Below are 19,919 nucleotides of genomic sequence, written 5' to 3' on the forward strand. Positions count from 1 at the left end.
AGCAGTGGAGCATAAGAGCATAAGAAGAGCTTGTTCAATATCATTAATTGATATTGTTATACAACCATACCTCGGGTTGAAGTAGCTTCGGGTTGAGGGTTTTCAGGTTACGCTCCGCGGTGACCCGGAAGTAATGGAACGTGTTACTTCCGTGTTTCGCTGCTCACACATGCGCAGACGCCCAAAATGACGTCACGCGCATGCGTGGAAGTGGCGAATCGCGATCCGCGCACGCGCAGGTTGCGTTCGCTTCAGGATGTGAACAGGGCTCTGGAACGTATCCCGTTCACATCCAGAGGTAGCACTGTAGTTTGGCTATTATTGGGAGAATATTGGAAAACTAATTAAAAAAATAAATACAAGAAAGGTAAAGGACCCCTGGATGGTTAAGTCCAGTCAAAGGCAACTATAGGACAATCCTGCTGGATCAGGCATATGGCCAGTCTAGTCTGGGACCCTGTTCTTACAATGACCAGGTGCCTTTGCAAGCAGGACTTGAGCAAGAGAGCACTACTGTGGAGGCGGAGCATAGCCCTTGTGGCAAGATGCCATCAATAGCTTCATCCTTCATGAATTTATCCAGTTCTCTTTCAAAGCTATCTAGGTTGGTGGCCAGCACTACTTCCTGTGGCAATGAGTTCCATAGTTTATGCACTTCATAAAGTAGTACTTCCTTTTATCCTTCCTAAATCTTTCAACATTCAGCTTCCTTGGATGTTCATGAATCCTGGTGTTATGAAACAGGGAGACTGACTTTTCTATACCCTCTTTCTCCATACCATGCATAATTTCATAAACTTCTACCATGTCACCTCTAAATTAAAATGCCCCAAATGTCGCAACCTCTCCTCATAGGGGAGTCACTCGCTCCCCTTGAGAGTTTTGTTTGCTCTTTTGCACAATATCCTTTTTGAGGTGAGGTGACCAGGACTGTACAGTGTACACATTTCCAAATGCTGTTGCACCAGAACTAAAACTGGGGATCTTCTGCGTACAAAGCAGATGTTCTGCCACTGAACTTTTGGCTCTTCCCCATTACATTCCCTTTGCAGGATGGGTCCCTTGCTCCTGCTCACTAGCAGAATTTTGGATTGAGAAGCAGAGGAGCTTGCCTTGTGTAAGCAGCAGTCTACGCTTGTTGCAAAACTCGGGAGAATATTCCTTTAGAGAGCTTTATAAGCCAAAACCTAGCAATTGTGGGGAGCTGAAAGGAAAGCACAGCTGAGAGAGAAGAATAGGGAGCCTTTTCTTTTAAATGTCTCTGAGTCGATAGGTGAGAACCAGAGGGACGCTTTGGAAGTCAACGATTGTCCTTTCACACAGAGCCCAGAAAGTTCAATGTAAAAATAGAGGACGCCACCCACTGCAGTCTGATCTTTTCCTCTTGATCCTCCTTTTAGTTTAGCCAGTTCTCTGTTTGAGGCTTGCACAGAAACTATTTCCGTGCGTGCTCAGCACCCACCTTTTCTCTTCCTTTAGATCTGGGGTAGGGGATCTTTTTCAGTCCAAGGACTCCATTTCTTTCTTGGCAAACTTCAGAGGGGGTCATGAGCCAATGTCGAGCCAGAGGCAGAAGGGGGTGGAGCAACAACTGTAGATTTTGCTTTTGTACAGTAGTCTAGCTTCATGCATTCACCAACACACACTTTCTATCCTCCATCCAGGCAAGGATGCGGCCTTATGAGGCAAAAACCACACACTTCTACCTGCTGGAGGTTGAACCTGTCTTCATATAAAGTAGATGCTCTGCTACGAAGCTGCTATGGGAGGCATTTCTCAGACAGAGTTTGATCCAGGCAGGATGGGGAGAGGGGTGCCTGGCATTAGCCCTCCTGATGGCCTTCTAAATGACAGCTGTCTATCAAAGGAAGTGGCTGATATTTCACTGGTCAACCCTGCAATCCTGCTACAGTGGTACCTCAGGTTAAGAACTTAATTCATCCTGGAGGTCCGTTCTTAACCTGAAACTATTCTTAACCTGAGGTACCACTTTAGCTAATGGGGTCTCCCGCCACTGCTGTGCAATTTCTGTTCTCATCCTGAAGCAAAGTTCTTAACCCGAGGTACTATTTCTGGGTTAGCGGAGTCTGTAACCTGAAGCATCTGTAACCTGAGGTACCACTGTATTTATTATGGCATTCCTATCCTATATTTTTCTCCAAGGAGCTCAAGGTGGCGTACATGGTTCCCTCTCCCCATCCCCACCGGGGATTTAATCCACACAACAACCCTGTGAGGTTGGCTGTAGTTTGAGAGGCAGTGGCTGACCCTAAGGTCACACCCAGTGAGCTTTATGGCCAAGTGGTGATTTGAACCCTGCTCTCCAACACTCTAGCCATTATACCACACAGTCTTATTTACTCAGACACAAACTTTGTTGTGGCCTTCCTGATAGGTACATTCCCATATAGGATTGGATCCTAAATTAATTGAAAACTAGCTAGATGACTAATTGATATGGTGGGGCAGGAGGGAGAATCTTAAACTGGTTGACAGTCCTAATAATTACTAGGTACTTAAATTTTTCATTATGCTTGGTTGAATAGCTCTTATGTGCTCTTAGTGCCTGGATACGGAGTACAGGCCTTAATCATTTATTATGACACATGTCTTAAAAGGAATGTGGAAGGGAGCAGTAACAAATAAATCACTGTGTGTGTGTGTGTGTGTGTGTGTGTGTGTGTTGGCCCCTCACTCCCATTCCACATAGTAGGCATGTGAGGTTCTGCCTTCCGTAACAAGCTGTGAGGGCTCAGGCATTGAGATTAATAGGAAATCAGTTCAGGAACATTAAGACTGTAACATTCTGAAAGGCAGGAATTAAGAATCTGCATAGAAGTGTCTCATGTCAAAGAAGCAGAGAGACGCAAGTTGGTAAGGAGAAAGTCGGTGTAGAATGAGCACAAGCTGTGAGCCAGAAATCTCCCACTTCACATATTGCCTCAGATATGATTTTGCACTGAATCCAATTCTCTCTTCCATCCCTTCCCCCACCCTCTACAATATGCACTCAAAGCACAATTTGAGGCTGTTTAGAAGCCCTCTTGCATGTCCTGCTGTCCATCTTCCTGCCCAATGCCCTAGATACTAAGAGTACCAGATAGCTCCAAGTGACCCTAGACAGCCTGCTTTGGTGCAGGATTTGAATCCAGTGCACAGCCCTATTTAGTTCCCTGCCAAATTTGGTTAAAAGTACTGATGTTTTGAAAAGAAGTTCTTAATTCAAAATGGCATCTGACAGTTTCCACACATAGACCAAAACCTGCTCCTCTATGTTAGGAACAATCATGACAAATTGGGCAACAATATCACAAGTGGAGTGTGAATACTTAAAGAAGAGACAGACAGACAGAGGCGGATGAACACATTTCGAATTACTTTTCCACCGATGGCCACCAGTTTGGATGGCTTTATAAGAGGATTGGACAAACTCTTGGAAGATAAGGCTATATCAATGGGCTACTAGCCAAGATAGCTATACTCTGCCTACTGCTTCTGAACACCATTTTCTGGAAGCTCAGAAGGGGAGTTTCCTCTTGTTCTCAGGTCCTCTTTGTAGGCTTCTCTACAAATCCTGAAAGAACAGGATGCTAGACTTGCTGGTCATTAGCCTGCTCCAGCTGGGCTCTTCTGAATTATTATTATTATTATTTATTAAAATATTTTTTATTATTTAATAATTTATTTATTACCCCCCCCCCAATCTGGCTGGGCTTCCCCAGCCACTCTGGGCGGCTTCCAACAAAATATTAAAATACAGTAATATGGGAGATAAATAAATAAACACTATAAACAAGCTTCTCCAAGTGAGAGCGAGAGTGAAGTGTTTCTATCTCCTCACTCACCCTCCATTTTTTTTCCAAAATAACTAAATGGAAGCAATTACTAAAGGAAAAAAAATGGAGCGGGGGAAAGTGGTGCATTTCCCCCCCCCCCAGCTGCAGGAGTTTTAAGCAACACACATGAGTTATAGTTCCGTCAGTCAGTTTTAAATTACTTTACTTGCCAAACAATCCCCTCTCCCTCTACCCGTAAACATGCTTCTCAATATTACAGCTCTATCAAATGACACTTTACATCAACATACAGCATTTCTTCCCTCTCCACGCTTGCTGATGCCATCACTGTATTTTTAAGGAAAGCAGAGCAAATGCCTTTTTAAGTGCCCAGTAACTGGAGGTGTGGCCTTTTGTTCATATACCACTAATTTATCAAGAAGCATTTTCATGGCTTCAGATAACCTGGGGTAGGCATTATTGATTCCCACCCTCCAAGGTGCTTCATATAAGCGTATAACAATTGTCAAAGAAGAAAAATAGCCCACACAGCTATTTTATTTCAACTCAGGAATGAGAACCGGAGCAACTGCTGGTTTAAAGAGCATGCAGGATGGGAAGCAGAAGTCTTGCTACCCTGGGAGACAAAGCTGGTTAGTAGACAGGAGCAGAAATGATGGCTTTTATAGAGGAAGAGGGAACGCCATTGGCCCCTTGTGTCACCTGACAAGCCGCTTAGCCAGCTAATAGGATTTAGCCTGGCAGGTAGCAGCAAGCTGCAGCACCTTCCTTTTTGGCCAGAGGGCACCAAAGAGCAACCTTTAAGCATCTGGAGGAACCCTCACCAGCTTCTACTTTCAGGTATTGCCTCAATTGGTAGAGGACAAAAGATTTTTGACTGTGAGACTCCATAATTTGAGATCCTGTATTACTTAAATCCATTTTTGACCTTGTAGACTCAGCTTTACAGTTTTGTGAATGCTATATTTACTTATGGCTCATTTATTAAACTTATTAGTCACTGTTTTGACAGGGCAACTTGTAACAACAAATAAATAACGTACAGTAAAACTACCACAAAACACAGCATAGAGAAATCTAAATCACATTCGTATTTTACAATGGCAAACCTGACACACATGGAAGGAGGCCACAGATAATTAAAAGCCAAAGGCCTGGTTTAAAAAAACACAGGTTTTGCCTAACATTTAAAAGGAAGAGCATTCCACAAGTGGGGAGCCATCACCAAAAAGGTCTGTTCTTGTGCTGCCACCCTCTCGACCTTATATGGAGCAGGCACACAGAGAAGTGCCTCAGTTGATTGCAGGGTCTGGATTGGTTTATAGGGGGAGAAGTTTTGCTTATGACATACCTGCATGCCCAGTAGGTAGGTAGGTAGGTAGGTAGGTAGGTATTTATTTATTTATTTATTTATTTATTTATTTATTTAAAAATAAACCACCTCACAGTAAAAACTGTAAATACGCATGGGCTTATTGGCTGCTCTGAGTGGCCCCCATGAAAAAGCATAGAAAAATGGCCAACTGGGCAGAATACCCTTTAGAAAACAGACTCACACAGATTTTATCTGGAACAAGCCTGAAAACAGTGAATCCCTTTGTTTCTTTCTATTTAATCTTCTCCAATATGTGTTGGTTGGGGATGTCTACCCCTTCTAACCCACTACATGTTTATCAAATCAAACATTTGTTTAGTGATTAATACCACCAGCAAGCTATGCCCACCGCCACCCATAACTTTTGTGCTCTGAACTTTCTGCCCACAAGAGACCAAAGGGATGTCTTAAAATTCAGTTATAAAAACAACAAAATGATTAAAAGTAGCCAAATGAATTACTGGCCAGTAGAAACAATAAAAAGCCCAAACAGCAGTCAGATCCCACCCCACGGTTAATTTTGATTTTTAGGGTATATCTTCTAATAGTCATTCCATTACAGTAATAATCAATTGAGGCTGGATGCAGGCTTCATAACATACCCTTAAATAACTGGTTCAATAAAGTTACATTCCTAAAACAACAGAATCACAGAACTATAGAGTCAGAAGGGACTCCAAGGGCCATCTAGTCCAACCCCCTGCTATGCAGGAATCTGGCCCATAGCCATCCCTGGGTGGGCTCCAACCACCAACCTTCTGGTTAACAGCCAGACATACTGACCCATTGTGCTACAGAGACCAATGCCCAAAACAGTCCAAAATCTTACACTAGATGCTTAGTACTGCTAATTCTGGAATATAGCTATAATGGAGGAAATCACACATAATTTGAGATTTCGACAAGGACTAGAACTTCCAGACCCTTTGTATATGATATGGCCTTTATGACATACATATACAGTGGAACCATAATTCATAAGACAACCCTTGCCACAAGCCTGGCAAATCTGGAACTAGAGTAGACTTGATGATCTGATAACGTTGATAGTCTTAACTTGGACTCTGCTATTTTAAACTCATGTGCAACTACTCATTCTATGTGTGCATTTTACAGTTTTTGTTTTTTATCTTTAAACTTTTGCCCGTTGTTATAATTGTTCTCTCTGTTTTATATACATTATAACATGGCGGGGGGGGGGGACGGGACTTTACCAAAAAAGAAAGTTACATTCATTGCTCTCAGAGAAATTGGCATGTCCTATTTGAACAGCTAGGTGTGATGCTGATCCTTCCAATTTCACCTCTATTTATTAGCTATATGGCATTGCATCCGCACGTGTGCCAAATACCTTTGCAATTTGATTTTTAAAATATTGTAAGTTGCTTTGAGTTGCTGTGTTAAAAAAAGCAACAAACAAATTTCACAAATAATATTTATTTATCTATTTGGTGTCTATAAACAGACAATACCTTTTCCTGTTTTCCTGTTGCCTTCATTGTAAAATATAAGTTTTTAGATATCCCATTTATAATTTTATAGTAATTTTATCCATTTCATACACTCTTGATTTCTTCTTCTGACTTTAATATCAAAACCCCCTTGTGTTAAATTTATATTATTATGCTGTTAATATTTGTTTTTCTCTTTGCCTGAATTGTCTGGGTTTTTCCTGCTTCAATAATATATTTGTTTTAAGAAAACATCCAGATCTTGAAAGGACCAAGTTGGAAGATATTTCCATAAAACAGTTTCCTTAAAATAAATAAATTCAAGTACCGTATTTTTTGCTCCAAAAGACTCACTTTTTCCCTCCTAAAAAGTAAGGGGAAATGTGTGTGCGTCTTATGGAGCGAATGCAGGCTGTGCAGCTATCACAGAAGCCAAAACAGCAAGAGGGACTGCTGCTTTCGCTGTGCAGTGATTCCTCTTGTTGTTCTGGCTTCTGAGATTCAGAATATTTTTTTTTCTTGTTTTCCTCCTCCAAAAACTAGGTGCGTCTTATGGTCTGGTGCATCTTATAGAGCAAAAAATATGGTATTTTATAGCTAACTGGCTGCTGTTGATGCCTTGGCTTCAGAGACCTGATCTTTTTTAAAAGCAAACTCAACCCAGAGTCTTTTACCTTCCATATACAGTGGTACCTCCGGTTACGTACTTAATTTGTTCCGGAGATCCATTCTTAACCTGAAACTGTTCTTAACTTGAAGCACCACTTTAGCTAATGGGGCCTCCTGCTGCCACCGCACAATTTCTGTTCTCCTCCTGAAGCAAAGTTCTTAACCTGAGGTAATATTTCTGGGTTAGCGCAGTCTGTAACCTGAAGCATCTGTAACCTGAAGTGTCTGTAACCAGAGGTACCACTGTATTAAAGAACAGCAAATGAGGATTTCCCCCTTTTGATTGCAAACAATATCTTTTTATTTGTTTAATGCCAAGAGGCTTGAGAGGAGAGGATGGCAAACCACATCTGATTCAAAGATGACAATGAAGAAAAAGAAAACCACCACAACAAAAAACCTCCGCAGACAATAATCATCTGCATCCCAAACTGGTCAAGAATTGCAGCATCGAAGGGAATAGGAAAACATCAAATAATTTCATCAGCTTGAAATGGGGAGGCAATGGGCATGGGACTTTAGAGGCAGTGAGCAGGACTCCAAATCTAAACCAGGCTTCTTGGAGTGACTGGATGCGTTTTCTCAATGCAAGTGGATAAAATAAAGCAAACCCCCTTTTCTCTTTTTCATTTCCTTTCAAATAATCATTTGTTTCAAAGAATACCAGGTGAATGCGAGAGGGATGAGGAGATTCTTCTCCGGCCAAGTTCACAAACGCAGCGGGAATTTAAAATACCTCCAAGAGGAAATTGCATTTAACCTATGCATGGTGTCTGTCAGGGATTCTTCCACACCTGAATCAGAGAAAGGGCTTCAATGTGCTAAACTCAACAATGAAGTTGCATCTAAGGCTTGGATTCATGATGGGTCCATCAGTCTCTTTACACATATTTGAATTCCTTTGCAACTGTGCAACAAGGTTACTGTGTAATAAGGTTAAAATTTAAAGGGACAAGCTGTCAAAACCTCTGCTGTCAAAGCTGTTGCACCACAGCGCCCCTTGTGGCTGCCCCATTGAAGTAGCAGGCAGTACTGCTCAATTCCATGAATGGGATTGCCTGCTGCGCAAATGTAGCAAGCAGCCCAGCTGGGTACTGATTCTGTCTATCTTAACCGGAAACAATTAGTCAAGCCTGTTTAACTGAGGAAATTGTGTCTATATGAATGAAATGCTGTTTAAAACGGTTTGTAAATGCTTTATTCTGTATAACTCAACTTCCAAAATCTCATGCACACTCCTGCATTCTGGGAAACTGCTGCCGTCATAATAACCCCCTGAGCACGGGAGCAGGTAGGCTGCAACCTGTCAGGGGAAGCGTTTGGGCAGGGTTCCTCCAACACAAAGGATATTGATGGAGGTGACTGATAAGATATGTAGCAATGTTTGCAGACGGTCTGATGAATAGGATGTACCCATCTTGTTGGTTGTTCACAATGTCTTCTGAACGCAACTTGCTGAAATTGTTCTGAAAGTCAATGCCTCATGTAAATTCTACGTGGAAAAGTGTAAGACCTGCAGTCCATAACTGTCCTGATTGACACATTGTAATTTTGACCTGACTGACCTACTGTACACCCCAGATTGGTGATGTATCCTTGATGTTTTCGTACGTGTCCCCGATGTCTGTGAGGTGGGATTTCTTGCCGTTTTGCAGGAAATGTAAACCTTTAAAAGGCAGAGCACACTTTGTCTTGGGTTCTCCTTTCTGTACCTTTAGAGAGGTTGTGTCTTTGATGCAACAAATAAACGACAAAAGGCTTAAGAGCCCACATCAGGATATTTTCCGGGTTGTCTTCCCTTTTATTTCCACTCTGATCAAGGAACCTGGCTTCTAGCAAGGTAAGGTACCAGCTCTAAAGTGAGCCCCGATTTCATGTTTCAGGTTAGATCTATAGTGGAACCTCAGTTTTCGAACATAATCTGTTCCGGAAGACCGTTCGACCTCCAAAACATTCGACAACCGAGGCCGGTCAGCAAATTCCTTTTAAAAAATGGACAAACATGCCTCAGAAGCCCTTCGACTTTTGAGGTGCGTTCAAAAATGGAAACAGTTACTTCCAGGTTTCCAGCATTCAGGTTCCAAATTGTTCGGATTCCGAGACGCTTGAAAACTGAGGTTCCACTGTATTGAGCTGCTTAGCAGGAAACAAGATGAGACAGTCTCTTAGCTTAAACAACTATTTGCAAAGCTTTATGCTCTCTTGCGTTTCATTCTATTTGTGTACCTTGCAGCACACTGCCTCTATATTCTATATGAGTGGGCAGTATATAATCATTTTTATAAAGAAAGAAGTAAAGAACATAAGAGCCTGCCAGATTAGGTCAGTGGTTCACAGTGGCGTAGCGTGGGTTGTCAGCACCCGGGGCAAGGCAAGTAATTTGTGCCCCCTAACCCATGGATTTGTGCCCCCTAACCCTAACCCCCAGATGTTGCGCCCGGTGCGGCCCGCCCCCCCTGCACCCCCCACGCTATGCCACTGGTGGTTCATCAAGTCCAGCATCCTGTTCTTATAGTGGTCAAGCCCATTATGGGAAGCCCACAAGCAGGACCTGAGTGCACAGCACTCCGCCCCCCGTGGTTCCCATCAAAAGGGCATTTAGAGGCATACTGCCTCCAACAGTGGAGAGAGAAGATAATAATAATAATGTGGCTGGTGGCTCTGGCCAAAGTCCAGCACCTTGTTCTCTCAGTGGCCAACCAGGTGCCCCAAAGGAAAGCTGGCAAGGACTCAAGCGCAACAGCAACTCTCCCCTTTGTGACTGGTGGCAACTGGTATTATTTAGAGCAGGGTTCAGCAAACGTTTTCAGCAGGGGGCCACTGTCCCTCAGACCTTGTGGGGGGCCAGACTGTATTTTGGAAAAGAAAAATTATGCAAGAGCATCATGAGCCCCGGTGGCTGCTTACCTGTGTCTTGCGAGTGGCAGGGGCTGGCAGCAGCGGAGGGACGATGAGCGGTGCGAAAGGGCTGGCTCCAGAGAGGGGCTGCTTAAAATTGTGCTCAGCCAACCGCAGCTCAGCAAAGCCCAGCTCCCTTCCTCCTCTAAGCAGGGCAGGGAGAAGCCAGGAGGAGGGAGGAGGCGCTGTCGCCGCCGCCGTGGGAGGGAGAGGGAGAGGGAGAGAACGTGTGCGCTGGCGATCCACACGGCACTTCCTGGACTGTCTGTGGGACGGATCCAGAAGGCAATTGGGCCTGATTTGGCCCGCATACCTTAGTTTGCCAACCCATGATTTAGAAGCATACTGCCGCTGATCATGGAGGGAAAACATATCCACGTGCCATTGTTAGCCTTACCTTCCATGGATTTGTCCAATCCTCTTTTAAAGCCTCACAAGTTGGTTAGCATCACTGTCCCTTGTGGGAGCAAATGACATGGTTTAATTCTGAGCTGTGTTATGAAGCACTTTCATAGAATCACATCTTCCAACATTCAGTTTCATTGGATATCCCCCAGTTCAAATATTATGAGGGGCAAAAACTTCTCTCTATCCATACATTTTATATACTTCTATCATGCACGCTATCACTTCTGGATTCTGTTGATCCTCAGACTTCTAGGTTTTTGGGGTGGGGTTGTTGTTTTTTTGGCTCAAATGGAAAACACCAAAAGGGCAGCAACTATACAAGTACAAACTTAAAGGCCTCCGGTTAGAAAATTAAAAGTTGTTTGCCGTGGCTTGATGGCTTAATCAGCCAATCGATATTGTTCACAGGGCAGGCAGGGAAGGAGCGGAAAGTCAGTATGAAAAATGCATGAGGGGTGAAGGGAGACCTGAAAGCAGAAAATTAAAAAGCCAGCCTGTTACATTTGTCCAATATCAGCAGAGAAATTAAAGTGGTTTGTGGTGTGTGTGAGCGAGCAAAGGAACTCTCAGACTTGCTGGGGGGGGCGAAGGTGGGAAAGGAGCAGAAATATGTATACCTGCTGAGGGTTCCTAGCTTGCAAAAACAAACAAACTACCCCTGCCTTAAGTTAATTAAGTTGCTTCCTTAAAAAGGCGTTTTGCAACTTGTGATATCTGCAAGGTCTACAAAACCAAAATATTTCTTCCTTTAATGGGGACCTACTGAAAATCAATTTTATGCCTGTGTTCTGACTAGTAGAGCCAACATTGAACAGATGGGGGAGCTTTACTGTGATAGTATGTGGGTAAACTTTAACAGGTTTCTCCCTTATCATATAATGGAAATAGCACAGCCCCCAACACAGGACACACAGGAGTCATATAGGAGCACAGGAAACTGCCTTGCATGGAGTCAAACTATTGTCCACCTACCCCAAGAGCTGCTGATCTGTGGCTCTCCAGGTGTTACTTAAGACTCCCAATTTGTACCACCCCAGATAGCATGGCCAAAGGTCATGGGTGATGGGAGTTGGGAATCCCAATGTCTGGAGGGTCTCAGGTTAGTCACCTCTGAATTCTAGGGGCTTTTCAGGTGCATTGACCAGCTGATAAGCAGTGCCTGCAAATTCCCTTTGACCCTACCTCATCTTTACCTGACCCACCTACAGAGCAGATGGGTGTGATTTGGCCAAACAGGGAGGGGGCACACTGCTGGTCTATAATGACTAGCAGCGGCTTTCCATGGCTTCAAGCAGGGGGCATTCAAAACCGTACCAGGAGATGATGAGGATTGAACATGGGTCCTTCACCATGCAATGCTGATGCTCTATCCTGGGCTATGATCCTTGTGAGTGCCGCCAGGTTAATGCTCCACACACCCTTTTGCCTGGGATCCCAAGGTGGGGAGGGAGGTTGCAGGGAAAGCATTAAGCACCCACTTCCCTGTCCCTGGACTGGTCTCCACAAAGTCACCCCCAATCAGACACCATTTCAGAAGAGATGTGGCGGCTAAGCTCAACGCTCAAGAGCAAAGTGCAAGCCTTCTGCTTTGGGAGGTTTCATCTGTCTTTTGTCTCAACTGTGACAGAGGGGGTTCACTGTGGCACTTTGTGAACTCTTGGTTTGCCAAGCTATGGTTTACTAGATAGGCAATGGCAAGGTCCACGCTTTCCATGCTTTAATGAAACGGGAATGTGAAAAATGGGCTGACCTCCTCTAAATAGCCAATGATGGCAGAAGGCCAACTGTTTCTCGGTGGATACATATTATTAAGATGTGTAGTTTCTCTTCGTTCGTTTCCTTAAAAAAGAAAAAGCAACACTTTTTGGCAAGGGCTGCTTGGAACGATTTTTTTCCAATAACCTTTGCTTGTTGCCCCCACCTTGTACTTTTATTATGCCTCGAGCGTTGCATGCCTGGGCTTTTGATCTAGTTAAACAGAATGAATTGAAAAGGTTGGAAGCTAGAATCTCTCAGGATGAAATCTGAAAGGCAGGAAGATTCCTTGCTGGAGCCTCTCACTGCAACGGGAAGGGGTTCCAATTAAAATTTACCTATCTCTGCCAACAGGGCTTTGAGGGGGTTCCCACATCTGGATTGTAAGTCAAGGAGAGCAGCTTTCCATTTCAAAAATGAGACCTGAATTCTTGTGAAATGGAACACCAACCTCCCTGCAACCACCCTGGACCATTCCCTGAAGACATTTCCTACTTGCTAAGAGGCTGCTGTAGAGGTGGCATGGGCTGCTGAGGAGGAGCGCACCATGGGCGTTGGCGGCTGGCAATGCATTCTTTGGAGGATGGATCTGCTGCCCCTCTGGTCAGCACATCCTCCTCCTCCTCCTCCCCCTGCTGCTGCCACTGGTGGGGGGTTGCTTTGATTCTCCTTCTCCTCTGTGGCAGGAGGAGGATGAGGAGCCAGCCACTGAAGCTGTGCCGTTATCGGCTCCATGGTCGACCTCATCTGCCCCCTGATTTTTTGGGACATTGAAGGGGCCGGGCCCCATCCCCAAAAACACTGCCTCCCCCAAAGGGCTCAGCCTGCATGAGTTGGCACCCCTGCCATGACCCTCTTCAAAGAGGGCAACAGGTAAAAAAGGAAAACAGAAGCCAAGACAGAAGTTGAAAGCCAGCTTTAATTAACACAAAAATATGAGTAATTTATTGACAAAACCTACACAGTCCATCTGTGCAGGCATCTGGAAATCATGACGACAGTGATTGATCTCAAAGTTTCAGTCCTGAAAGCTCAAAGCTTTAGATGATGACCACAAACAGTATCATCATGGCGGGTCATACATGAACAGAGTCAAAAAGCAGCTTGAAGGAACAGCTCTGACCCTACAAAGTCTTTACAACTGATTTCAATGGATTAAACTAAACTTTAAATATTTCTAAAGATATATTTGATCTTGAAAAAGGAAGCAGCAAACAACATCCCCCAGAACTGTGAGTCTTCATTTTCTGGCTTGTTACAATCTTAGAAATAAAAACAGAGTGGGAACAAAGTACAGTGGTACCTCGGGTTAAGTACAGTGGTGCCCCGCAAGACGAAAAACCCGCTAGACGAAAGGGTTTTCCGTTTTTCAATGCGCTTCGCAGGACAAATTTCCCTATGGGCTTGCTTTGCAAGACGAAAATATCTTGCGAGTTCCTGCGATTTTTTTCCGCTCCCCACCCCCTTTTTCTAAGGCACTAAGCTGCTAATAGCCTTTTAGCAGCTAATCCGCTAACCCCTTAAGCCTTTAATAGCCGCTAATAGCCGCTAAACCGCTAATAGCGCTAATCCGCTAATAGGGTTGCTTCGCAAGACGAAAAAACCGCTAGACGAAGAGACTCGCGGAACGGATTCTTTTCGTCTTGCGAGGCACCACTGTACTTAATTCGTTCCGGAGGTCTGTTCTTAACCTGAAACTGTTCTTAACCTGAAGCACCACTTTAGCTAACGGGGCCTCCTGCTGCCGCCATGCTGCCAGAGCACGATTTCTGTTCTTATCCTGAAGCAAAGTTCTTAACCTGAAGCACTATTTCTGGGTTAGCGGAGTGTGTAACCTGAAGTGTATGTAACCTGAAGCGTATGTAACACTGTACACAAAATGGCTGCCAAGCGAAGGAAACCTGTACTAGGAGATGTTGCTTCCCCAACAGTGTGGAGGCACTAATGTCAAAGTACAAAATCTACATACTGCCTTACTTGCAGAGTGGCAAAAAGCCTTTGACACTATTAAAATCAACTAGAAAAATTATCCAGAAGACACAAACAATAGAAATAATTGCAAACGAAACTAAGGGACTGGGTGTGAAAAAACTCAGAAAAAAAATCCAAACTCTTCTATGATATCTGACTGTGTGGATGATTAGGAAAATAAGGGGAGACACCAGAATTAACGATTTAGATCAGTTCCAGAGGAACTAGGCGGGAGAGCAGAGGGCTGGGGGACCCGGCCTTTTCTTTCCCCGAGAACCAACAAGAGGGGGGAGAGGGAGGAGGGGCATCGTTGTTTCTCTCTGTGCACCACCCTACCCACAACTCCCTCCCTCTGTGTGGAGTCTGCACGCCTCATTGTTGCCCCCCCACCTCCCTGCCCGGGGCTGTGGCTTTATGAGGGCAGAGGCAGGTGCCTTACGCCTTTCTTGGGCCAGCCAGCTGGCTGGGCGTCAGGCAAAGCGGACAGCTGGAGCGGGGCGTGGAGAGAGCAGTGGAGTGGAGAAAAGAGCACCGAAGCACCTGCCTGCCGGCATGGAAAATCAGTAGCACCTGGAGCAGGGAGGTGCTTGAGGTGGCCACTAGGAGGCAGAGGCAGTGCCGGCGCCAGCGCCAGCACCAGCCAGAGCACCTGCCAGCCGAGCCTTGACCGGCCATGCCCCCTGTGGAGTCGCTCCAGCCGCAGCCAAGCGAGCGTTAGGGAGCTCAGTGGCCATGGCAGAGGGCATCGGGTGGAGGCGATGACGGTGGCATGGGCTCCACAGCTTCCTTGCATGCTGCCCTCCCGGCTGGCATTGCCTCTTTCAATTCCTATGAGCCATGGTGCGATCGATCAAAATCTATCCCATGATCGACCGGTCGATTGCAATTGACCCGGGAAACATGTCTGCTCTTATGCTTCTTGCACGTTAGTTCCTAAACCAAAAAAATTGCACCATTTTTGTGTGACATTGTCTTGACAAAATTTTCATTACAAATTTATGAAAACTGTCAGAGAAAAGGGGGGCTTAACTTATAATAAGCAATAACTTATAATAAGTAATAACTTAAAATAAGTGTTACAGAATTCTATGATTATGATGGAATTCTGCTTTAATTTATGTATTGTTTATTGTTAATGTTCTCTGTTTTTAATTTCTAGCATGTCTGGAACCTTGATGGGACACAAGTATATTGGAAGCAATATTTATGAGCTTGTCATCTGGAGTTGGTACCTCGTTGGAGGTTTTTTTAATATGTTTTATATGTTTTTACTATATGTTTAATTTTGATAATTATTTACGTAGTGATGCAGAATGTATCTCATTTTCAGGTACATATTTTAATATGTCTGAACCTGTAAAAGTTTTTATCCTGAATTCTAAATGGTTGGGCAACCAAATGAAGAGAAGATGGATTTCAGATTTTATTTTATTTTCTGCAAACAAATTAAAAGAGAAACAGAGCACTGTTTTATTTTTCTAAAAGGGAATGCAGATCCTCTAACTTTCACATTAGCTTCTATGTATGCCCCAAATAAAATCCAGTTAATTTTGACCTCCACACTTAAAACAGTTTCAAAATTTTGCAGAAGGTGGATTAATCAATCCTAGTTAGAGACCTGAACTGGGCTGCTGATCCTGATTGGGACAGATCTACACCACTATGAATAACTGCTAAGAAAACAAAATAAAAAACTAATTTTCTTTTAAAAATTCTTAAGAAATATGATTTGATTGATGTACGGTGGTTTAATAATAATAATATAATAATAATAATTTATTTCTAGCCCGCCCAGCTGGCTGGGTTTCCCCAGCCACTCTGGGCGGCTTCCAATAAAAGATTAAAAATACATTAAAACATCAGTCATTAAAAGTGGCTGGCCGGACCAGAGCGAAGGAGAAGCGGAGCTTTCTGGGACTGGGGTCAGAGGCTCTACTGAGGCAGGAGGGGAGGCTCTGTTCAAAGCCTGTGCTTCTCACAAGAACAGCGGAAGGATAAAGAAAAGGAATCTAGTTCCTACTCACAAAGGCAGGGGGGCCGGAGGTTGGAACAGATTATATTCTTATCTCCACTTCACTTAAATCCAAGAAGCAAAAATCGGCACCTTCCTGGTGACCTGATCCTTCTCCAGTCTAGTCTACTATTCCTATTTTAAACATGCATGAAACCGCACAATCATGGCATTTTGACACTACATTACTAACCAGCCAATTAGCTGTCAAAGCCATCTCCACAACCATCTCAGAACATTTTGAACCTATTGCAGATATAGATTTACCAGATAAATGATGTGTGGTTCTATGAAAGCAGCAGTATGGCAAGTAAGAATAAGATATGTAAACAACATAAACAAGCAGCAACATCTTTACATATTGCATTGAAAAAAATTAGAAAGCACCATAAATCAACTGGTTCTATAAAAATTAGGAAACAAATTTAAAGTTACATGTCATAAATCGGAAACTATAGAAATTCAACAAATAACAAAAAGTCTGCTGTATCTGAAACAAAAATAAATATGAGAAAGGAAATCAAAATTCTAAATTATTTGCCAATAATTTAGGGCACTGCAAAGGCCATCATTCTCTCTCTCTGCACCTCCAAATGCTCCTCTAAGGGGAGTGTAATGATGAGTGAGACTGCTGATTCCTCCAGCCCCCAACACCTACCCTGTGTTTATTTTTACATCCCGCCCCCCAGCCAAGCGCATAAAGCTGAATTTGTACAAATTAAGTTGCGAGTTGTCCATACAGATATTTGGAAAACAGTAAAGAGGTGTTTCTTGGGATCCAACTTCTGAGTCTGTTTCCTCCGCAGACTTCTGTCAGCCTCCAGGTTGTGCTACTGCCTACAGGTGTCATGGAACGCCTCCAGTGTCCGAAAGTCCCGCCATGTGGGTGGTAGACCATCTTGCAGAAACCTTCCGCAGCGCTGGCATGGAGCCTGGAACAGCTTTATGTAACTTCTTAACCAGGTCTTAAAAAGTCGGAAAGAAAAAGAAAGAAGGGAGGAAACTTAATACGGACACTCCCAATGTCATCACTTCTGTCAAGACCAATGATGCAGAGGATGGGAAATGTATCTTGGCTTGAGCCCAGAGAGAGGCAGACTTTAGAAGTATACCAAAAACCCACAAGGTCACAGTATAGCTGATAGTATACTTTATTGGAATGCCTGTCCTCTCTCAATAAGCAACAACATAAACAGAAATTCCTGCAGTGACAAGCAGGTATTTGTAACTAAAGGGTCACCATGGACAGCCTGGACTTCCTTGCAGCTAGACCAAAATCAAATTCAGCTTGACCATTCAGCTCATAAAAAGTGACCTTTTCATTATGAGATGCTAGAGTCTGCCTCTTGCATCCAAACGTCATCTATCCAAGAGCCACATGCTTCAGAAATGTGAAATCATACAGAAACATTTCGAAAACCAGTTTCACAGCTATCCTTTCAAACATGTGCCTTAAGTCTCAGCAAGAATATATGCAGATATATTTTGTTCATGGCCAACATGGATTTAAATCTTGTTCAGAAAGAAGGCCATGACTAGGCAGGAATCTGGGAAAGTAGGAAGAGTTGCCAATTTTAGGGCAGGTCTGTTTGGCAGCGCTGCTAATGTTGGGGAAATATATAATATATGCCATGATATATGCTATTTCTGTTGTCTTTGGCGCCTAATGAAAACCATCCTCTTTCAACAACCATTTTAAATAGAGGTATTTCCCAGTCTGTTTCTGTATTGGAGATGTTTTTAGATGATTAAACTGTTTATCACTCATGTATTTGCCACCCTGGGCTCCTCAGGGAGGAAAAGCAGGATATAATAAATTTAACAAATAAATATGATCAGGTCCATTTTAGCTGCAGTGATAAAAAGCACACCAGTTTCTGAAACTCCCAGGGCAGAGATGGGAACAGAAACACATGAAGCTGCCTAATGCTGAATCACATTATTGGTCTGTATGTTTCACTATTGTCACAGGGAACCTGCAGCCCTCCAAATGTTGTTTGACTACAACTACTACAACTCCCATCATCCCCGACCATTGGTGACACTGCCCAGGGCTGATGGGAATTGGAGTCCAACAGCACCAGGGTAGGAAGATTGGCCGACAAAAACTGACAGTTGCACCTCCACCCCCTATGTTTCAGGCAGGAGTATTTTCTGCACTTTCAGCTGGTTATGCTGGATAACAAAGGCCCTTCTGTATGCAAAGCATCAGGTTCATAGCCTTATCTCTACAGAGATACTTTTTACTATATTGACCCCAAATGCCTACTTGCAGGTGGGCAGACTGAATTTTAGTTGCATCTACTTATGGAAAATGAAGATACATACAATGGCCCCTTGAAAGGACAGACAAAAACAAAAGCCAAGAGATTGTTAAATATAAACTTTTATTTATACAAATAATATATTCTAGACTGCAGAGTATATAGGGAAAGGCCATAGCTTGGTATTAGATCATCTGCTTTGCATAGAGAATGTCCCAGATTCAATACTCAATGGCATCTCCAGCTAGGGCTTGGAGTGACCCCACCAGTCAGTATAGACAATATTGAACTAGACAGACCAATGGTGTGACTCAGCAGCTTCCTGTATTTCAGTCTGGGACACCATTATGGGAGACCTGACACTCTGCAGCAATACAGCCTCGTCCCGCAAACCCAACATGGGGAGGCCTGGGGCCTTCCAGATGTGGAACCCAATTCCCATTGGCTTCAGGGTCAGGGAAGGTGGAAGTCCACCAGCGTCGAAAGTGTCACAGATTTTCCATCTATTCCCTAGACATCTGGCCAGCAGATCTCTAAATCAGCTCTCCATTAGACAAGGATGGAGCATTTGTTTAATGAGAACCGCCTGCCATGTGTGAAAAAAAAAAAAAATCCCAAACATTTCAGCAAATTAAATTATGCAATGTTTATTTTCCTTCTACTTCTTCAGGCAAGGAGTGCCACACTCATCATGCAAATGTTTGCTAACAAGAAAATGTTTATAACAGTAAATATTAAAAGCATGCAAAATATCTCCTTTACAAAAACAGTAACAACATAGCCAGTCCCCACCTTTTCTTCTATGTGCACAGGATGCGCTCTTCCTCTACCCAGCCTGGCCTTAAGTTGGACGGTCAAGGTCAAGGAGGCAGTAACATTTTCTACTTCAGCTGCCTTTTTTTTTTTTAAATGGTTAGACTGTATTTTTAAAACTACACTTTCTGCCCTCAGGCCTTAGGAGACAGCAAGCTAGGTGGGGAAGGAGGAGGGCGAAGGAAATCAACTGCTGAGCAAGGTGTTTCTAGGGGAAGGTTTTGCCCCCGAAGTAGGTCATCCCCATGGCCCTAAGTAAGAAGCAACGTTATATAACTTAATTTGAAGCTCAAGGAGACATGCAGCTATAGAAGAAGAAAGAAAGCCTCCAAGACAGACAGATTTGTGCTATGAAGGATGCTCATGAATCTTGTCATCTGAAATCCTATTGAATTATGTCAATAAGAGAAAACTGTTCTCTGAAGAAGGGGCTGGCTCCATTTATTGAAACGAGCCCTTCTCTCTTCATCCAACGTGCATTCTCTCTCTCTCTCTCTCTCTCTCTCT

At 43.6% G+C, this 19,919-nt stretch overlaps 1 protein-coding gene and 1 long non-coding RNA gene across 4 annotated transcripts in view; one reads left to right on the plus strand and one right to left on the minus strand.

The window, feature by feature from the left end:
* Positions 1-13,210: 13,210 nt before the first annotated feature.
* LOC310669763 lies at positions 13,211-15,235 on the plus strand. Its single transcript, XR_014507366.1, has 2 exons — positions 13,211-13,671; positions 14,245-15,235. It is a non-coding gene; the product is annotated as an uncharacterized lncRNA (long non-coding RNA).
* A 488-nt stretch (positions 15,236-15,723) lies between these two features.
* MED27 (mediator complex subunit 27) overlaps positions 15,724-19,919 on the minus strand; it is a 157,762-nt gene continuing 153,566 nt past the window's right edge. For all 3 annotated transcript variants that reach the window (XR_014507239.1, XM_083423988.1, XM_083423987.1), the window contains one exon: positions 15,724-17,300. Coding sequence is in view for 2 of the 3 variants with exons in the window: in XM_083423988.1 (XP_083280114.1) it covers positions 17,166-17,300 (135 nt within the window). In the remaining variant the exon portion in view is untranslated. The remainder of the gene's footprint in view (positions 17,301-19,919) is intronic.

The sequence above is a fragment of the Podarcis tiliguerta genome (assembly GCF_965153285.1).
Source record: "Podarcis tiliguerta genome assembly, chromosome: Z".
Lineage (NCBI taxonomy): Eukaryota > Metazoa > Chordata > Lepidosauria > Squamata > Lacertidae > Podarcis > Podarcis tiliguerta.